The 20,409-nt window shown below is 37.8% G+C and overlaps 1 protein-coding gene across 2 annotated transcripts in view; it reads right to left on the bottom strand.

The window, feature by feature from the left end:
* Positions 1 to 18,299: 18,299 nt before the first annotated feature.
* Positions 18,300 to 20,409, bottom strand: part of vcanb (versican b) — a 67,162-nt gene continuing 65,052 nt past the window's right edge. For both annotated transcript variants that reach the window (XM_015360651.2, XM_015360656.2), the window contains one exon: positions 18,300 to 20,375. In XM_015360651.2, coding sequence (XP_015216137.2) covers positions 20,257 to 20,375 — 119 coding nt within the window. In that variant the 3' untranslated portion in view covers positions 18,300 to 20,256. The remainder of the gene's footprint in view (positions 20,376 to 20,409) is intronic.

Raw genomic sequence — 20,409 nt, 5'->3', positions numbered from 1 at the left:
CATTAGACGGAAGAAGACGGGTTCATTCCTGATGTAGCACTAGTCCTGAATCCTGAGATTCAGTTGCCACAGTTCCGACCGTAGTTCACTCGTTGATCAGGCGAGCGTTCCTTGTAGGGTACTGGCAGTTCACGAGGCTTGCTGCTGGGCTAACCTCGGGCGGATCCTTTGGTTATGCGTGGACGACCTCTTAGAACAAAATAAAGTCCTGGCACTCGGACACACTGGCCGTCACGTGATTGTCTGAGCTGAGTCTGAGAATGTCCTGGAGGGGCATCTTCTGGGCCCTGTGCTGCCTGTTTTATCGGGAGGAACTACGGTCATTCATTGGTTGAAAGTTTTGTGGGCATTCGAGACTCAAGTGGGGTTACCCTGCCCTCCCAGTTCCTGATTGGCTGATCGAGGTGGAGGATGAGTAACAATGCTCTCTGACATTAGGGTTGTAAACCTTGGGATGAGACTCTCCCAGAATCTTCCAGACAGTAAGACGCCAGAGATGACCATTTTTTAGGGTGACTGGAGAATCTCAGCCTTGGGAGTTGTTCCTTATCAAGAAAATCTATCACATAGAAAAACACCTTTAATCTAAACCAAATTATATGACCTCTCTGTGTAAAGCACCACTGAGATGAGGGAGAGAGGGACTGGCAAGGGAGCAGCAAACTTAATTCCTGTGTTATCAATAAGCCGTGCCTCTACAACAGCATACTTTCTTCTCAACAGAGGTGAGAGAGGAGTCAAGATGCCACAGGATGATACTCTGTAGGTCTTAATGTCAGCATACAGATGTGGTGTCATCAGAGAAAATAACAGACTGGCTGCTGTTGTGTCAGGGGTGCAAGTTCTGATAATAGAGCATTGTCTCTGGCCAAACAGGATGAGCTGGAAGGGTTAGTGTTTGCTAGTGAAGTGAAGTTTGGACTTTGCCCACCTTAAAGAAGCAGGAGTTTAAGTATTTGTTTAAGGATTGTTAAAACTGAAATGCAGTAGAGTGTGAAACTTGGACTAACCAGAACACTTACTAAACACTTTAACTGGACTGGAATCATATTCACCTCTGCTGTTTTTAGAACTTTTTTAATGTATCCAGTGGGAAGACACCAATTTTAGTGCTCTCTCTCAAACAGACACCACAAGTATTGAAGCTGTGTTCATCCATCATTAGTTGCATTCAGCTGGTTATGTCATCTGGATGTTAGTCTTCCCAAGACGGCCTTCTTTTTCAAGCCTAGCAAAGGCAACCATACCAGATGTCAAAGATATGTTAATAACAAACATGAAGAGGTGCAACATTGATATCAATGGGTCTTCATTGTCCTTGACTGAACCATCTGAAGGAGGAGCATTCTGGAAAGATGCTCAGTGATTTGCACTGAGGAAGCAAAGAGAGAGTGTCATAGAGAGCTCAACATGACTGGACTGAACAGTTCACAACTTTGTGTCTTCCAAGAGAACTCCTGATCAGCTTACCATATACTGTAGTGTGTGGATCCAGTATTATCCTTCAGATCATGGAAGATCATCCTTGACTGAGCTGAGAAGGATAACCCATGACAATAGTATATGTCATCGGTATGTGTTCTTCTGTTTCTGTAGAGAACCTCAATGTTCATGATCTGTGATCTCTGTGGAGCTTTGACACTCAATGAAAAACTGTTTTGTAAGACATAACTCTTTCACATGTGCTCAAAAGTGTTTGACTCTGTATTTAATGAAATTATAATGGGGAAACCAAGTCACACATCAAAGTCTAAAATTAGAATATTTTTTTGAAAAGTGCTAAGGCCAATACTATGCCATTACAACTATGTAAAATATTGTTACATACAGTATAAAGTGGAATAAAGTAGGCTCTTGTAAATATTTTTTTTAGAAAGAACATACTGCACATGCTTTCTCGAAATGACAGAACATCCTTTTGTTATTAACATAAAACATTGTCGAAAACATTATAAACCAGTAAGTATAACATTATAATATTACATGTACTTTTGTAACTTTACAAATAACGTTGTAGTTGTTTTGTGTTTGCCACGTGTTTAATTATTCAAGGAAATGGCCCTGCAAATGAGGTGGGTACATGGGAAAGCAGCCAAAAAGATTGAAACATTCAGGAGTGACCCCTGACAACCCCCACTGTAATCACGTTGATCACGTCTTCACCAACTCTCCAAGGACATACTTCGCAGGAGTGCATAACTAAATCAAGATTTTGGGAAATCTGTTCTCAACATTATCAGAGTTCATCAGATTTCATAGTGTCCTCTTTTATTACGCTTTCAGCCAACTGGAAACAATTAAGATAGAACACCATTAAATTATTTTAAATTACATATGGCAAGATCCTTCTTACTGGCTTAAACATCACAAAGCAATTTGAAACTCTGGAGGCATATTTATCATGTCAAAAGAAAAACAGACTGAATGAGTGTAATATAAATTGAATGACTCAGCATAAAATCTGGCTTAAGTGAAGGCTTCAAAGTTCTGTGTTTTGCGTCTGACTGTTCTTGCATAACCTTCTAAAATAAATAATACAATTGGTACATAAGATGCTAGTTTAGTACAAAAACATTTCAGGCTTGTCATGAAGAAATGATCACCAATAAATATTTGAAAGAGATGCCAGGGAAACTCAATTTGAAAGGAAGTATGTCAACAATAGAAGGGTGGAGATATGAAATCATTGTTGGAGGAATAAATAAACTGCTTTGGCTCTGCAATGTAAATACTGAATCATTCTAACTGAACATTATGAATTGTTCCCCATACATTAATGAAAAGGCTATTATTTTGTTTCCACCAGTACTTAAAACTTTTAAGAAAACCTATTTTGCTTGACATTTTTAAAGTAGCAAGGCAACCTATAACAAACCATAAAGTACTGTTAGTGACCAAGTGCTTTACAAAAACTCCACAGAATAGAGTTCATATACATTAGCACTGTGTATGATCCAATAACATGGATAAAGAACAAGACATTTCAATGACAAAAACAAACCCTCTGGTTTGAAGAGCTTCAGGAAGGCTGGCTGTTAATTGAAAGAACCTGCAAAATGAGACACAGTTGCGCTGCATGAGTAATTAGTACTCAGAGGGCTTGAAATTCCACAAGATGGAAGAAAGCTTTCTGTGAAATTAGCCACTCCTCAAAGCTAATTAAGAAGCTTATAAGACCAACTAAGAGGAAAAGGATTTCAGTCTAGATTCCAGGCTGTTAGGAGAGGGTGAAAAAGCTTTTACTACAGGAGTTTTGATTAGTAATGTATTGAACTGATATACAGACCTATGTGAATCAGGGACTGAGGGATACAGCTTAGCTCTCTACTGAGGGGAATTACTGTACAGTTGCTGAATACATGAATGTTTGGTAGACTTGCCAGGCTAAATAATGTAGATGTTCACAGTAGAGGAATAGGGTAAACCAGCTGAACATGGTAGATTTGAGATGTTTGAGATGTTTAGCCAAGAAGGAGCTCAGCATAAATGGGTAATGTTGCGTTCGTTCCTTCAGTGCCCGCTGACTAAGTTAGACAGAATATTTAGTTATGCTCTTCATTTTCAGGTGTAATTTAAAGCACTACTGTTGGTTGTGTTAGTAGAACCAAGTAAAGTAATTGATGTAACTTCCCAAGAGGGGAAGAATCCTGGAAGAAGCCCAAAAGACAATAACAGGCCACTTAATATGTGAAAATATGAGTCATATCATCTAAATACTTGCATTCCCATAAATAAAGTGAGGGTCCAGACTAGTCAAGCTTCATAGTAATCCTCAAGTTGTGTCAGACTCTCCTTGCTCTTAGCAAACCTGCAAGGTATATTGTCTGTGTTTTCCTTGAGAGCCAGATGAGATGAAGGTTAATTAAATAGAAGAGGTGGTTGATATACCTTCTTCCAAAAAAAGAGACACCTGCTGAGAAAAGACACATTTAATACATTGGTCTTCGTATCAGGTGTTTGTGACTCAATGTTGAACACTGATGAGGAAGTTAAGGATCTACACTCATGTATTCAAACTTAATTTGTTCCTGAAAATGTGTTCGGAAGGAGGGAGATTGTAAATCAAAAATAAAAATTCCTTTATTTCTTATGAAGGAACCTAAGACAAGTTTACTCAAAATCACTCTAAACAGAAAATACCATATAAACAATTATACTGTATAAGCTTAGTGAATAAAGTAGTTTGACTCAAATAAACCAACTATAGCTGTAAAATAATGAATGATATGATATTTACAGTACATTTTTTATTCATTCATAATAGATAGCTATCCAAGCGATCGGCTAGAATGATATGCAAACTATTGTTTACTGTTATGCTAAAGAATCTTTTTCTCTTCCTTAAGACCCAATAATGAACAGCGACTGCAAAAAAAAAAAACTTTGAAATTAAGAGCACAAGCTTTCACTGTGATCAGAAACAAAGCTGCTGCCTCACGGCATCCATCACCATAATGATTTGCGCACACGTGGAAACAAACAGCTTTTCAATGATGCTGAATTCAAATGTTGGCAGAAGGTTCTTGCCAAAATTGGTCGCTTTTGAGTTTGGATTCGCAAAATTTCGTTCTTATAATGAATTACAAAGTACAAATTCTTCCATACTTGGATTAGTGAAAATTTGTATATCGAATGTCTGTATTGTGCTTAGATTTTGATGAGGTCCATAAAAGCTTCCAAGGAAAGCAAGATGTGAATCGGAGACTGCCAGATCATATGGCATCCTACTCCTAAGCATTGAAGTGGATCCTGGCCTAGTCATCTTACAATGAGCAATGTCAGATTCTGCCATTTCTATTACCTGGTGAGAACAAAGGAAATAAAGTTAAATGATTGTAAGTACAAAATAAAGCTTACAGCTGAAACCTGTTGACTCCTCAAACATATTTGATAGCTAATTAACCTGAGGATCATATAATCATTTTCTGAAAACAGCGGGAGTTTCAGCTTCAATAACATGACTGTGAATCTTGTTCCACACACGCATTACCTACTTTTCTCAGTTGGAAAAGCACTTCACGCTAGATTTCCACGGTTGATTCTAAAGGAATCTGTTGACGTTGTCAATGACTGGGTTTTTGATACCAGGATTAGGTCTCTGCACAGTCTTGGCTTTTTTTTTTTGACCAACAAGATGTAGTTTTTTCAGGCTGTCAGTGTAGGGTGTTCCTATAAGCATTTAAAAATACCTGGTCTCACTTATTTGTACTGATTCAAGAAAAGCAAAGCCTTTTTTGGTACTGATTCCAAAGACACTTATTTCTTTGAAGTAAACCTTCTTCTAAACCAGACAATAATCATATAGCATCAGGACTCGAGGGAATGCTTCAGGCTAATATGGATTTCAAAAAGGCAGGTCCTGCTTAACTAACTTTCCTTTTGACCAATTGAACACCAGAAATAATCAGAAATAATCAGTACAAAGAAAGCACATCAAATAGTTGCTTTGCCACAGTATTCAGATGCTTGGTGTATGGTGTACCGTTTCTGAAAGTACAAAATTATGCATACACATCTTTTTAAACTTGTTTTAAAAATGTTTTACTCAAAACCTGAATACTCATGCTGAAGAGTATGACTATCTAGGGTGAAATCAATGTCAACAAAAACTAAAGAAAAGACTCTTGCAACTCGTTGTTTGCATAAGTATTTTGTGGAAGTGCCTTTGGCCCTTGGCAATTACAACAGCTTATCTTTTTGGATAGGTCTTTACCAACTTTTCACACCAGCTTTATGGAATTGTTTCCATACTTTTTGGCAGATGTAAACAAACTTTAAAGCAACAAAACAAGAAAACTATGCAAAAGTCTATATTCTTTGGCAAGGCACTATATCTGCATTCACCTGAGTATGTGGTTCTGATTTCTTTCTGGGGGTAATTTATCTATTTTTTCTTTAATAATGAATTAATTTAGCTATAATATACAACTTGCATATCTATGCATATGCAAGTTGGAATCACACTCATTTTTCTACCCATCAGCTCTACATCGCCTTAAGATATTATTCATGAAACTAGCTTTCACACTGAAAATAAAGCATTAAGAATGTTGTACTGCAAAGCATGAGACAAGCCTTTGTTTCCTACACTGTAATACTGCTTAAACAGAATACAACAGCTCTATGCATTTAATTTCATTTTCAGTTGCTTTGTTAGCAAATAGACTATTGTTGAGAAAAGCCTCTGTGATGAATGATCACGTAAAAATAAATCCTGAAATAAATCCTGAAATCCTTCTTTTTTAAAATAGCAATAAGAAGGTGGTCTTGACATGGGCAGTATCTTGGTTGTATTTTAATGGATATTGAAATAAAATCCTTAACATTCTAACAGTTGATTTCAGTCCAAAATTAACGTTAATATCTGCAATTGAAAGTAAATGAGTTTGGGAGAGGAGATAGCATATCAAATAACATAAGCTCTGTTTATTTCAGAATTAAGTGGGTAAATTTAAGTGTGTCCAGATTTTATTTTTTTCAAGGCGAGAATCTATACACTGTAAGATTAATAGGATCATTATAAAAATCAAGACTCAACCCCAAGGTATACCAGAAATTATGGTTTTATAATTGATGTTTGTTTAGTTGTAGAAGTTTCTGCATGCTGTATGCTGGACTAGCCATAAAGGGAATGTGTCAGACAAGACAATGGACTTTCTAGGCTGCCCTGTTAGTCATCATGGTTGACCTATGTCAAACATTGCTGAGACCAGGTAGGATTAAAAAAGTCAACCCCCACTTTTACTTAACAATATGATTTATTTATTTATGTTTTTTAGTTTTGTATGAGGTACTTTTGTATTAATTAATAATTTTGCAATAAATGATTTTGAAAAGACTGAGTTGAGAGGGTAATGGTAAATTTGAAATTAAATGATAAATATAAATATGTAAATGTACTTTTTTAGGCCAAGGAGAGATGAAAAATTGAGCAACTTCCATACTCAGCAATCAAATGCTATAAAGTAGGTTTTACAGTTACAACATGGTTTCCTTATGACAGAAGAGTACTGAGATCTGATTAATTTCAGGAGTAAGGCTTTATCGATTGCTAGTGTGTGATTATCTTTTGCTGCCACTATAATAATAACAGTGACTTGGCATTTTTTTATGTGCATTGAGTCCTACCTCTTATAAATGTGCACAAAATGTCTATTCAATATTAAACTTCCTGCCCAATGTGTATGACATATACCATATGTTATTGTACAGAAAAGATAATGAGCTGAGCTGAGCTTTCAGAGTACTGAAGCTTCCCTCTCTATTTGTAAGAGGAAGGTGCAATGTGAAACTAGCTATTGATCCTGGGCAGGCAAGGTAACCTGTCTAGACCTCCGTACGTTTACTGCACATTGTTTTGGGGACTAACAAGACTGAGCCTTTCCTTGCAAGTCAATTTCTTTTTTGCAAAAACATTTCAACATGAAGACAGGTTTAATGGGAGAAATTGTAAGATGCAGTGCAGTATGTCATGCTAAATAAACGATAGCATTGAAAGTAAAAGTGTTGCACATTATTCCATGTTTGCTTCTTTGCCTCATTCTATTTTGGAAACCCCCACCCACCTAGAAACCCAGCTAATGCTGGCGCAAATTGTATTATTGCCTCTTAGGCAGACATCAACAGGCTGGGAAGGCAAATATTCCGGACAGAACATTCTATTTCTGAGTTTGTTGTTCTATCGCAGAGCCCTTAGTGTGCTTGCTTGACTAACTTAATGGAACCTGTGAGTCTCTCACAACCTTCCGAAGCTGAATCTTCCATTAGTCAAAGATACGGTTCATACTAAATGGCATAATTTCTGAACTGTTTCTCTGTTTAAATTAACACAATAGAAACAATTAAATATGTACATAAGGTTTAAGATTTGGGCTACGAAAGGGATTACGGCAATACTGTATGTACTATGATGAAACAAGACCATCTGAAAAACTTTAAAGATCTAACAATATAATCTGGAAAAAAAAGATTTTAACAGATATCTTCAAATTATATATGATATAAAAAGCTGGAGAAAGCAGCCTTTTAGAAAGGAAAGTAATAAATCAGCATGGTCATTTGAAAAAAATAAAATCAAAGCTGTACAGTAGTATTGAATATATGAAAAAAGACTCAACGGAATATATTAAAATAAAATTGGAAAATAAATCAATACAACAATTTCTATGGATCAGTGGAATTATATGTGTAGATATTAACAGGGCTCTACAAGTTCACAGACTTGAAGAGAGTTATGTTGGAAAAATTTGACCCGGTTTTTTAATCAGCCCTAAAATTCAAGCCAAAAAAAAAGGCAGCAGTTCACAATGTTGGAGATTATGTGGAGAGCAAGATGTGACTCATTCACACATATTTTGGTCATGCCCATAAATAGATAGATAAGACTTTATTGATCCCGAAGGGAAATTGATGTGTTACAGCAGTCCAGCCCAAGACAAGCAAACAAAAACAGACATCAGCACAGACGAAAAATTAGAATACAATTAAAATACAGTAATGCAAAAATAAATATATAAAAATAAATACAGTACATAGGTGTGTGCAAAATATGTTCATAGACACTGTAAAAACAATAAAATATGTGCAAAATGTGCATAGGTATATACAGATTGAGTGTCCAAAAAAAAAAGTACAATGGAGCAACATGTTGTCCATAGACGAGCAAATGAAGGGCTAGCAATCCTAACCTAGGGCAGCGTTATACACCCTGACTGCCACCGGGAGAAAAGACCTGCGGAAACGTTCCCTTGAACACCGTAGCTGGAGCAGTCTGTTGCTAAAAGTGTAAATACACCAATACTGGAAATCTATACATATAACTCTTAATAATTAAGTAAAGGTGAATATACCATTTGAATTTTCTGTTATGCACTTAGGCAATTTCGACTTTAATGATACTGAAGTAAAGGATAGAAATATATGAAGGATTCTTCCAGCAGCTAGTAAAAAAGTCATTACAAGAAAATGGCTTATAAAAGAACCTCCAACACATGAACAATGGGGTTAATGTTGTGAATGAGATCTATATAATGGAAAAAATAACTTTTTCTCTCAGATTGCAGGCAGAGTGGTTTAGCAAATACTGGGAAACATGGATTCAATTTATCTCCCTACAGGGACCTGATTCTACTTTTGAGAAAATATGCAGTGATATCTATAGTATGTATAGACTTTTTTGTTGTTTCTTATCACTCAATTGTAATTTTTTTGTATAGCCCTCCATACCTGCTGGCATAGGGTAAATTTTTCATTTTGTACGTATATACAATGTGGCAGAAATGTAAGATGAAGGTAAATGTTTATTCTGCTGTTTTGGTTATGTTGTTTGTAAACCCTTTCATCGCTAAATATTTTTTTGTTTCTGCCCCATTCCCTGCTGTAAGGAACTTTGAACGCATTCTCACAAGCCATTACTAATTTTAGGTCCCTTGAATTGAGTATGAGACAGTAATTATGTTTATAACTACTTATTTTAAGCCAACCAACTCATGGAATCAGCTGTAGAATTAGCAATCCAGTTTTCCAAAACAAATTCCTTTTAAAATGCCACACACCCCATGATCTTTATCATGAAAGAAAAAATATGTAGAATAAAACCTCTACCTACTGATCCTGCTTTCAAAATGCCAAGGTGTTTGTAGATTTGCCTATGTATCACCCATTCAACAGCACCACCTGCTGTTGGCAGACTGTTACAGCACCCTGCACCTCATTTTACACTTTTCAATCACAAAACCCTCCCTGAAGATGAAACGAAATGAGCCCACAACATAATTATAATGCCAACTTTATTTCTGATAAGTATAAGAAAGCCTGAAAACTCCAATGCAGTGGCACATCATCTTTTCTGACTTTGGGCCAAAAACAACTATAAATTCTTCATTGAAAAGACTGGTTCATCCATCCTTTCATTTTCTGACCACTACTTCCAATTCAGGGCCATGGGGAAGCCAGAGCCTATCCCAGCAAGGGAGCAAGACAGTGCAAACCCTGGACAGGACACCAGTCCATTGCAGGGCACACACACAGACACTAACACACTCAAACCTAGGGCCTATTTTTCCCAATGTCCATTAACCTACCAGTATATCTTTGGACTGTGGGAAGAAACTGGAGCACCTACAGGAATCCCACATCAGCACAGGGAAAACACACAAAATCCACACCAGGTCTGGAATTGAACCCAGGGCAACCCTAGGGCTGCAAGACAGCCATGTTAATAATACTAGTACTACTACTAATAATAATAATTGCTTACACTTATATAGCGCTTTTTCTGGACACTCCACTCAAAGCACTTTACAGGTAATGGGGTCTCCCCTCCACCACCACCAATGTGCAGCCCCATCTGGATGATGCGACAGCAGCCATAGTGCGTCAGAACACTCCCCACACATCAGCTCTCAGTGGGGAGAAGAGCAGAGTAATGAAGCCAATTCATAGATGGGGATTATTAGGAGGCCATGATTGGTGAGGGCCAATGGGAAATTTGGCCAGGGTAACACCCTACTCTTTTTGAGAAACACCCTGGGATTTTTAATGACCACAGAAAGTCAGGACCTCGGTTTTACGTCTCATCCGAAGGACGGGACAGGATGTTAACCACTGCACCATGCCACCAAGACGAGTGCAGCCTATTTTTATTTGATTAACCGTGTTTCTGAATCTGAAATGTTCTTTTTTGCACCTGCATTCTGTGATGGTTTGAAACCTTTTCAATAATTATTGTGAACATTTTCCCGAATAAGATACAAAAACAATTACCGCTCAGATGCCCTGCTTCTTTGAATGCCTCTTTCAGGTTCTACATACTCTGAAATAAGGTTAAGCAGCAATTTGCAATGTGACTTTGACTTCATCCGCTGCAGGACCTTAAGCCTCCACCGCCCTGAACTGGCACCATGGATTCATGCAGCTGATACGACGCATAAATTATAATCGTACACTGATCAGGACCCAGTGAGGGAGTCAAGGAGCTCACAACTCCGTGCCAACTGACACCTGCAATCAGGCCAGCCAGCCAGCCAGATCCATTTCTGCCACTGGAATATGCCCATTTTACAGGCATCATCCGGCAAGAACTACTTAATATCCTTATATAAATTAATGATCAAATTGAAAGAGAACTATTGCCAAAAGATGGATGCTGCACATTGGTGGTGGTGGATTGGAGTCCCCATTACCTTTAAAGTGCTTTGAGTGGAGTGTCCAGAAAAGCGCTATATAAGTGTAAGCAATTATTATTATTATTATTATTATTATTATTATTATTATTATTATTATTAAAACATAACAACCTCTGAATACTCCCAAAAACATGTACAAATGTGCACTGGAGACTGTCATTGCAAGATACCTTCTGAATTGAGTCAAAGAGGGTATGTGAGGGAAGTGTACAGTGAGTGGGTCTTTCCATGATTAGAATCCTAGTCAGAATTTGTATTATTCCAAATATCATTCCAGGAAGTGGCCTCTTCTGCAACATTTCAGTGCTTATTTCTAATAATAGTCTCTTCTTCTTAAGATACTATATATATAAAACTTGTAATAGAAGGACATACAGGAAGCCAAACACTTTGCATTTCCTCTGGTAAAAAACACATGATGCAGTGAGTGGATAGACAACCTCACACTCATGGAGACACAATGGGCACACTTTGCACAGGTAGTTCAAGTGGGTAGCTGCGTCGGCATGCGTAAGCTGCAAAGGAACAGGTAAAGGTTTATTTAATGCTGAAAAGAGTAGAAAAGAAACACAACTTTTCAGCTGTGGAGCCACAACTGAAGAAGGCTCCACAGTTGAAACATTGTGTTTCTTTTCTTCTCTTTTCAGCAAGGAATACAGGCACCCAATGTCAGTACAGGATTTGTGTCTAAAATGTAAAGATAAGCTTAGAGCTGTCAAACAAAATAAAGAAGGAAGTCTAGCAGAGGAGACCTCCTTATAATCTTACTTTGTAGCACTGTGTCCACCTCCCCCATCCACTATCCTGAGAAACAATCGCAACAAGAACAATAACTCCCGCCCTCCAAGAGAAAACCCTGTGGGGGAAGATGATATCTCTTTTGGGGCCCCTCCTCCTGCACCTCCCTTTGTCAAATCTGTGACAAGGGCCCTATCATTACCCAAAACCAAAATACCGGCAGCCTTCCCCCGAAAATAGTCTTACATGGGGTCAAAATTGTTCCCCCTGTAAGAAAGCTAAATGGGTAATTCACTTACAAGTATGAGTAGAAGAAAAAATTGCCCGGTGAGGAGCCACTGCTGAGTGGGAGATAAAGTTAAAGAGGATGAAAGAGACACATATCGAAGTCGAGGAGATTAAAGTTTTTAAATTATTAACTATAACAGAAAAATTCCTAGCAGACACCCCCCTATTGGAAATCCTGGACCCAGTCCTCTTTAAAAGCACTGCGGAAAAATAAAACATAAGAGAAGAGGGTTCCTTGTTCACTGCCCTCTTTGGCGATCCCCTCGCTGAAATGATGCGCCGCGGAGAAGCAGAAAATGGCTGACTGGGAAGAGGACAAGGGTCTGTAGACAGGGCAGCAGCAGGCAGGGAACAGTTCCACCACAGAGGTGCTGGCAGGACAGAATGCAGGCAGGATTTGGGTCTTCTGGTTTCGGGTGGGAGAGGCAGGGGGTTTCTTGCTATTATCGTTAGCATGTCTTGGTAGCAGAGCTGAGCGTAACAGGAGCTCAGTAACGTAATGACAGAGCACCTTTCCCGCAGCATTAGGTTATGTAATTGGATGATTGAGGGTCAGTTTGGTAGGGGGGAAGGTCAAACCGAAAGGCGAAAACCGAAAGTGTTTGAATTGGACGCCTGGGAGAACCCTTGCTCGTGGGAATGCTTCAGTTTCCCTTTGCAGCTGTGGGCTGCAGGCTGCCGTGGGCCTGGGAGTGACACTCTCTCCTCTGGGCCACGTCTCTGGGCAGACGATACAGCACGGAGGCCTCTGCTGAGCAAGCCTGCTTTCCTTCGAAGAGGACTGAATTGTGAAAATACAAAAATACCTGGAGCTTATCAGGACCTTTAGAAAGGGGACCATTGTATTTCCTGTGAATCCGTTAGATGAGCAAATCTTTGTCTGCCAGAGCTAGGAAGCACCCAGAGAATTCAGGATTCAGTATTCAGGAATGAGAGCTGTATTCAGGAATACAGTTGGGTGACTCTGTTCAGATCCCTCCAATAAACTTACACAGCAAATGTTGACCATCTGATGTTGAAATGTGATTCAGTTGCTGAAGAGCTGTTGTCTGAGCATACCGTATCTCTGCCATCACCGCAATGTGAATTCAACACTGTCAAGAAACGTCATAGAGGCTGAGGTGGCTGATCCAAAGTCATTTCAGCTAATTCTGGGGAGTTGAACTCTTTCAGTTTAGTTGAGCCTGAAGAAGAAAGGGGGAACAAGTCCTGTTTCTTTCATAAGAATGCAAGATAAAAGAGCATACAGTAGGACGCTTTTATCCCATTGGGTTGCTAATCACTAATATACTGTATCTGAATATCTCATCCTGCTGTTTCTTGAAGGAAGCCAGTATGCTGGCTTGTCTGGGTTGCTTGTTTCTTCCTCACATAGCCCTTTGTAAATACTTTGTAAATTGGAGGTAAATACTTACTTCCTGTGCTTGTGCTCAGTTTAAAATGCAGATTTTGGTGCCCCAGCTATTCCACACCCTTTGGAAACATAAAGTAACACTAAAAATGGGTTTGCTGGTAACAGCCTTAGTGCTGGGCTGCCTGGTCCTCTGATCCACTCGTCTCTGTGCTTATAATAGTTATGGTTTATGTCTTTTAGGAACTTAATGTGGTGAATCTTGCATTCAAAACTGCATGGCTCAATAAAATCACAACAGAAAGTATATTTTAGAAGGTGGTGGTCTGGGAGTTAAGGCTAAGCAGGTTTACAAACTGCCCTGTACTCAGATGTCTGGAATGTAAAGCTTTCTTAGTCTTATTTTAACCTGCGCTTTTTAAGCATATATCTTACGAGCAGGGCTGGGCCTGGGCACAGGTGAACTAGGTGACTGCCTAGGGCCCCAGCTCTCCTAGGGGGCCCCCTCAATTTGCTGTGCAACATTTTTTTAATCAGTCTGTTCAAATGTGAGTGAAAAAGAGCTTGTAGTGGCTTTTTCAGTGTAAAAAAAAAAGACCAATCACAATCAAGTACGTAATGTTTCTGAATGTTTCTGAGCGGGATAAGCTATCTCAGAAAAGGAGGGACACCACATGAAATCACTGTAATAATGCATTTGTATTTCATTTGCTTTTGCGTGTGTCAGATCCATGTAACTAGCGAATGGTAGTCCAAGTTTAGGGAGTGCTTAGAATCAATGTCAGCAAAGAAAGCTTTAATCAACACAGCACTTTTAGGGACATTGCAGAAATAGAATGGATTTCTATCATTATGGTGAGTACCTTCTAACATGTTTCTTGTATTTCCCATGTTTTTAACCGGTAAAACAACCCCACGTCTTTATGTTATAATCCCAGTATTTCACTGTAGGAACAAAAAACATTGTAATCATCTCTCCCATATTTCTTCTCACATATTTATCCCAGTTGAAAAGTTCAGGTACTGTAGTTGCATTGGTCCACCCTTTCATCCTGAAATTTGTTCTTTCAATAAACATATTCACTGTATAGGCGACAAGTTATATTTTTGATGGTGTCCTCTTCTAAGCAAATGCTTTCCAATGGTTGCTCTCTCCATCGGTTTCTTGGAGAAGCTCATCCCTTGCTAATTCCATTGATTTGATAAGAAATGGTGTGTAATTGAAATGATCTGTTTGGAAGATTAGACAAACCTGTAGAGTTATTGATTAAAGATGCTCAGAGTTTTACTGCTTGTAGGGATGACTACTTGGCTATTTAAAGCACACAAGAAGGTCCGAGAGTGAGCCAAGGACATTCTGAGACAGAGGAAAAGATGGGTTGATGGAGGGAGCAGAAAATTTTGGGAAGGAAAGTTTGATGCCTCTTATTTACTGTACATGGAGTATTGAGCAATTGGTTGGAATTGGTCTTTTCCTCCTTTCCTGAACCCTGGCACAGGCTTTCCCAGGGAGGCTGAGGAGTGTGATCCCCTTTTAGTTGGAACACGCCCTGTGGCCCCCCTTCTTAAAAATAGTGATCTCCACCCCAGTCCGCCAATCCAGAGGCACTGTCTCAGCCTCCCACACAACATTGAAGAGGCACATTAACCACGACACCTCAACAATATCCACTGTCTTCACATTTCCAGCCAGATCCCATCAATGCCTGCATTACATTTTGCGAAACACTGACTTTTCTTGTAATTACTGAGTCCTCTTCTCTGTGAAGTATAATTATAGAGATATAATCCTAATTTTCCCAAATTTCCTGGTAGCATAGTAGCTGTGCAATTTATATACAGAGTCCTTTGCTGTATTTCTCTCCAATACCTACCCAAGAAAAGCTGGGCATTCATATGTTGACTAATTTCATATTTTCATAACGCTCATGTTTCAAATATTTTGGGTTTTGAAAGTGGTCTAACCGAACAAACTGTTGCTCTGTTACATGGGAGCCAATGAGGCAGAATGCTAGTGAAATGTGTTCTTTATTATATATTTTTTGTTTTGAAATTAATTATAACCTTTGCATAAACTAATGGATTTCCTTGCTTAGCAGGATTGAATTAAGATTTAAGACTGTCCCAAGAGTTTTAACTGTCACTGTTTACACATATTTTTATAGCTTAAATGGCTTGACCATTTTATAAACCCTGGTAACTTAGGCATCTATAAATATTACTTTATAAATGTGTTTTAAAATAATGTGACCAGAAACAGAACAGCACTGTTCTATTTTTAGGAGAGGAAAAACAGAGGTTTTCTGCCAAACCTAAAAGGTTTAAATATAAGATATCATTTACAAAAAAGTGTTTAAGAATGTTTTGATAACCATGAAGAACATGTCCATGAATGGAGAACAATATTAGATTCCTCCTTGATAATGTAATCCTCCAAAACTGGATTGGCCATATGCTTAAAGCAAAAAAGCACAGTAACATTATTTTAATTTTAATTTTATTTTAATATTTTAATTAGTTTTCTGTATGGCAGTTCTTTATTTTTGAAAATCAACTGAGGCACTTTGTTTCAATTCTAAGAATTTAGGTAAATCTTCACATTTTTAATTAATATTGTGCAAAGGAGGCAAACCTTTGTTTGGGGCCTTTTAGAAGTGAATTTCAGAGCAAAACGGCAAAAAATGGTTGTGGGAGTCTGTAACAGGCTAGCCAGTCATGTCGGCTTGGCTTCTTTCAAGAAACAGCAGGATGAGACCCTTTGTTCAAAAAGATGTTAAAACAAGTAAGAAAGGTTACAAGTGAGAAGAGGGCATTCAGCCTAACTTGCCTGTTTGCAAGTTAGTAGTTGATTGATCCAAGGATCCCATCAGCTGTTTCTTGAAAGAAGCATGGGTATCAACTTCAGCGACACGGCTGGGGAGCCTGTTCCTAACACCCACAGCCCTTGGTGAAGAAGCAACCCCAGGTCTCAGTTTTAATTAGACTTCTACAAAATAGTATCCATTTGTACCGTCTGGTTTGTGTTTTATTGTTCATTCTGAATACTTTGACCGTGTTGACCTTGTATACTGGTATCAGGTCGCCTCATAGTCTTCTCTGTTTACGTTTTCAAGATGTGGGTTAAAGAGGCAGAATGGCCTCCTCTCATTTAGAACTATTGCTCTTTGCTTTAATCCTCAAAATTCCCTTTTAAATGTGGTACGATCTCCAGTAACAGACTGATTTCATCTGTTGATTCATGTCATGACGGTCATGGTGCCATTCTACTGGTAGATGAGTCTCGAATACCAGCATGTAACAGTTTGTTGCACAAGATCCACTCTGCAATGGCTAAACTGCAATTCAGAGATCAGAATTGCTTATCCAGAATCCGAGCACCCATCACCGATGTCTGTGCAAATGCTAAAAAGTTTTCTTAGCACTTCACTGCAGAGCCCTAGACCCACAGTAAGCGTGTTTCTTGCTAGAGTCACCAGACTTGGAAATATGATTTTAATTTTATTAATGCTCCTACAGATATTTCTTAAAGGTTGGAAAATTACTTTTCTTGGCTTTTTCTCTCTGTTGGATTTTATACAGCTATTTGACCTTCAAAATTTCCAGCCAACAAACTATCCACTCTAAGTGAAACTAAAATTTAATCAAAACAACAACATTTCATATGACATATATTATGATGAAGCTAAATTGGAAATCAATATACATTTAGGTTCTATAACTGAAAATCCTGTACATATTCTGCTGAAACACAATTACAGCAATATAATTCGAGACCTGGTGAGATCCTAACGGAAATTACTGACTAGACAGATCCCAGAACTAGCTCTGGCACTAAGGGTATAACAGTATGGAGGATTACAGTGCTTCTGGACCAGTGACTAAAGATGGGGGTGCAATTCAGCATATATGTTTTTCATTAAGATTTTGCAGAACAATGTTTGTGTTCCTGGAAATTAGTTCTGTAGCCTAAAAAAGAGGCAGTATGAGCTCTAGATTAGGATTTGACTTTTTTTTTTGCATTCTGGGCCTACATGACTTCAGTCTGCAGAACAAATGAAAACTTAAAACTAATGCAGCAAAGGAGATTTAAATCAAGCGACTGCATTAGATTAGGGAAAATTATTTTTGAATATGCCCTATAGGTTAGAGCATAGGTAGAATAAGTAGTAACCTGTTCCTACATGCAAAGTAAACATCTTTATAACATCTTAAAAAACATTTATTTATTAATTTTCTTCTTGTTTTTAGGTGCTAGAGGTTGTTAAAGATCATATAAGACAGATATACCAACATAAGATCTTTTTGAAAAAGCATCCCCAAAGCCATTATCAACATTATGTGTTAGATCTACCATTTATCTTTTGACATTGATATACTGCAATTTCATCTGTTAATGATGAATTTGCAAATCACGCCAGTCATTCCTAAGCTACACAATTTTAAAAATGTTTGCTGAATATTTTACTGCCTTTAGCTGAATATTTTACTGCCTTAAAAATATTAATTTGATCTGCTTATCTTGATTTGTATTACTGCTATACTCCTGTCCTTATGGGTGTGAGTGCCATACAGAATAAGAGACGAGACACAGAAGAATTTAATCAAACTTTTTTGTGTTTCTTTGGTGAAAAAAAGAGCATGTATAAAAAGTTTAAAAAATAATAAAAAAAGAAATCATTCACAAAAATCCCAAACATTCACATTATACATTGGACAAAGTTATAATATACATATAAAAAGGTATTATGTGCATTTTAATGGTAAAAAACACAAAAAATAGAAACAGACAGGCTTAAAAAGGACACATTTGCCATTTGATACTAGACAAATGGTTGACAACTATTATGTGCAGCAGAGTTCTGTATAAAACATAAATGTCGAGCCATAGCAGGTTTAATTAATAGACACTATACATGCTGATCCATTACCGCCCACTGAATGCCTCATATATGTGTTTACGAGCAAATCTAACACTAACTACTTAATCGCATTAACCAACACTTTCTATCTCTCTCCTCTGTTGTGTCCATACCAAATAGAGGTGAATTTGCCAAAGAGGCCCTGCAGTGTTGCAATGCGATGGCATCACAGAGTACATGGACATATGAAAAACTAGAGCTGAAATAAATTAATTGCATCTCTAATAAAAGGCAATCATTCAAGTCTTTTGGAGTGTTTCACAAAGTACATTCTTTAATAGTAGTTTTAAGTTATTTATAAATCACTAAAGTATAAGCAAAAGAACACAGTTTATATCAAGAATCATAATTCATTGCCACAGTTAAGTGAAAAGAGAAAAAAAATCATCACTATAAAAAATACTAAAGTTGTCTGTAAACATACCAAGGAATTCAGTGGCTAATAGTGGACATTAGTAAGATATATTTTCTCCATTTAAAATAAAAAATCAGTTTCCCTTCCATATATGAATAGGAAATACCCAATAAATTAAATCTGTATGGCTGTTCTTCATTTTTACTCAGGAAAGCTGTCTAGCTGCAGCACTTAGACACACATTCAAAAAGATTGAACTTTTTAATATATAAAAACGATTAAACTGGTTATATATACAAAGAGAATTAATTTATTTTTTACAATAAAAGTATCATTCGAAATGCAGTTCTCTAATGGCATTTTAGTATGTGCTGGCAAGCCATTCAAAGCTGCCATCTCAGAGTGTATTAGCACTGACGTCCTGTGGAGAAAACCATCTTCCGTGCCAAACGTCCTTCCAGGCTCTGAACGCCGATGGTTGATCTTTTGACCCCATTAAACACAGGGGTAGCTCCATGTTGCAGTCTTCAGTTCTGTCCTAATCCCATCTTTCCCATGTTTTGTGCTTTAACTGTTTATGCATGGAGTGCTATTAAATGTTTGATCGATTTCACAAGGAAACAGCTCAGCCCTCAACCGTAAGCTATCTGACACCTATTCTCCTTTTAAGCATGCTTTCATACCTCACATTCAATAAAGGTACTGAATGCCAGTCATCAAATGCTTGAAATAAGTTTAGTAAATTCACTGTCTTACTCCTCAGATAATATTCTGTCCAATAAATGTTGTCAATTTCCAGCCTACACAAGGAGCAGCATATACAATGGCTATTAGACCATTTTAATGAGAAAGTCTAATAAACATCTGCTTAAATCTGATTATTTATTTACATTATTTAAGCACTAAACTGTCACCTATTTACAGTTATTATTTTTCCATTCAACACATGGAAGACTGTAAGTGATACAGTATTGGTATGTGCTATGTCATTTTTGCAAGCTAGCACAGATGTGGAGTCTGAGGCTGGAAACATCTTTACCAACTTAAGCAGAATACAAGATAGAAAACTAGCGAGTGTTCAAAAAAGAATGCACATGTTTTTTTCAGCATAGTGAGCATATGGTCCAGCATAGTGGACCTTGTTAGTGGACCAAATTGGCTGGGGACAGGTTTGTCAGAGACCATCTGATTGTGTGTGTCTGTGTTTTTTTTTCTGTGATAAAATCAGTGTCTGTGATTTAGAAAAAGAAACACTAAAACATGTTGGATATTTACCAGGCACTTGTTTCTTGATGTGGTCATATAAGGGTGATAATGCAGCTCTCCTGGTATACACTATTAAAGGCACTGTTCTTAAGGGCTTTGGCTGGCTGTGCTTTGAGATGTTGTCACTTTGTAGGACAGGAACAATTATAGGGATCAGCGCCTGGCCTTGTCTTGTCTCACTGCCCAGCGATGACGGTGTCGCTGGGAGCCATTGGAATTCCACCTGGCGTTGTTATAGTACATGTTGACGTACGCCCTCTGGTATGTAGATGCTACAAAAAGAGATAAAATAGAATGAATTCATAG

This window comes from Lepisosteus oculatus, chromosome 3 (assembly GCF_040954835.1).
Source record: "Lepisosteus oculatus isolate fLepOcu1 chromosome 3, fLepOcu1.hap2, whole genome shotgun sequence".
Taxonomy (NCBI): domain Eukaryota; kingdom Metazoa; phylum Chordata; class Actinopteri; order Semionotiformes; family Lepisosteidae; genus Lepisosteus; species Lepisosteus oculatus.
Note: the sequence above shows the minus strand (reverse complement) of the source record. Positions and strands in the feature narration are given on the sequence as shown.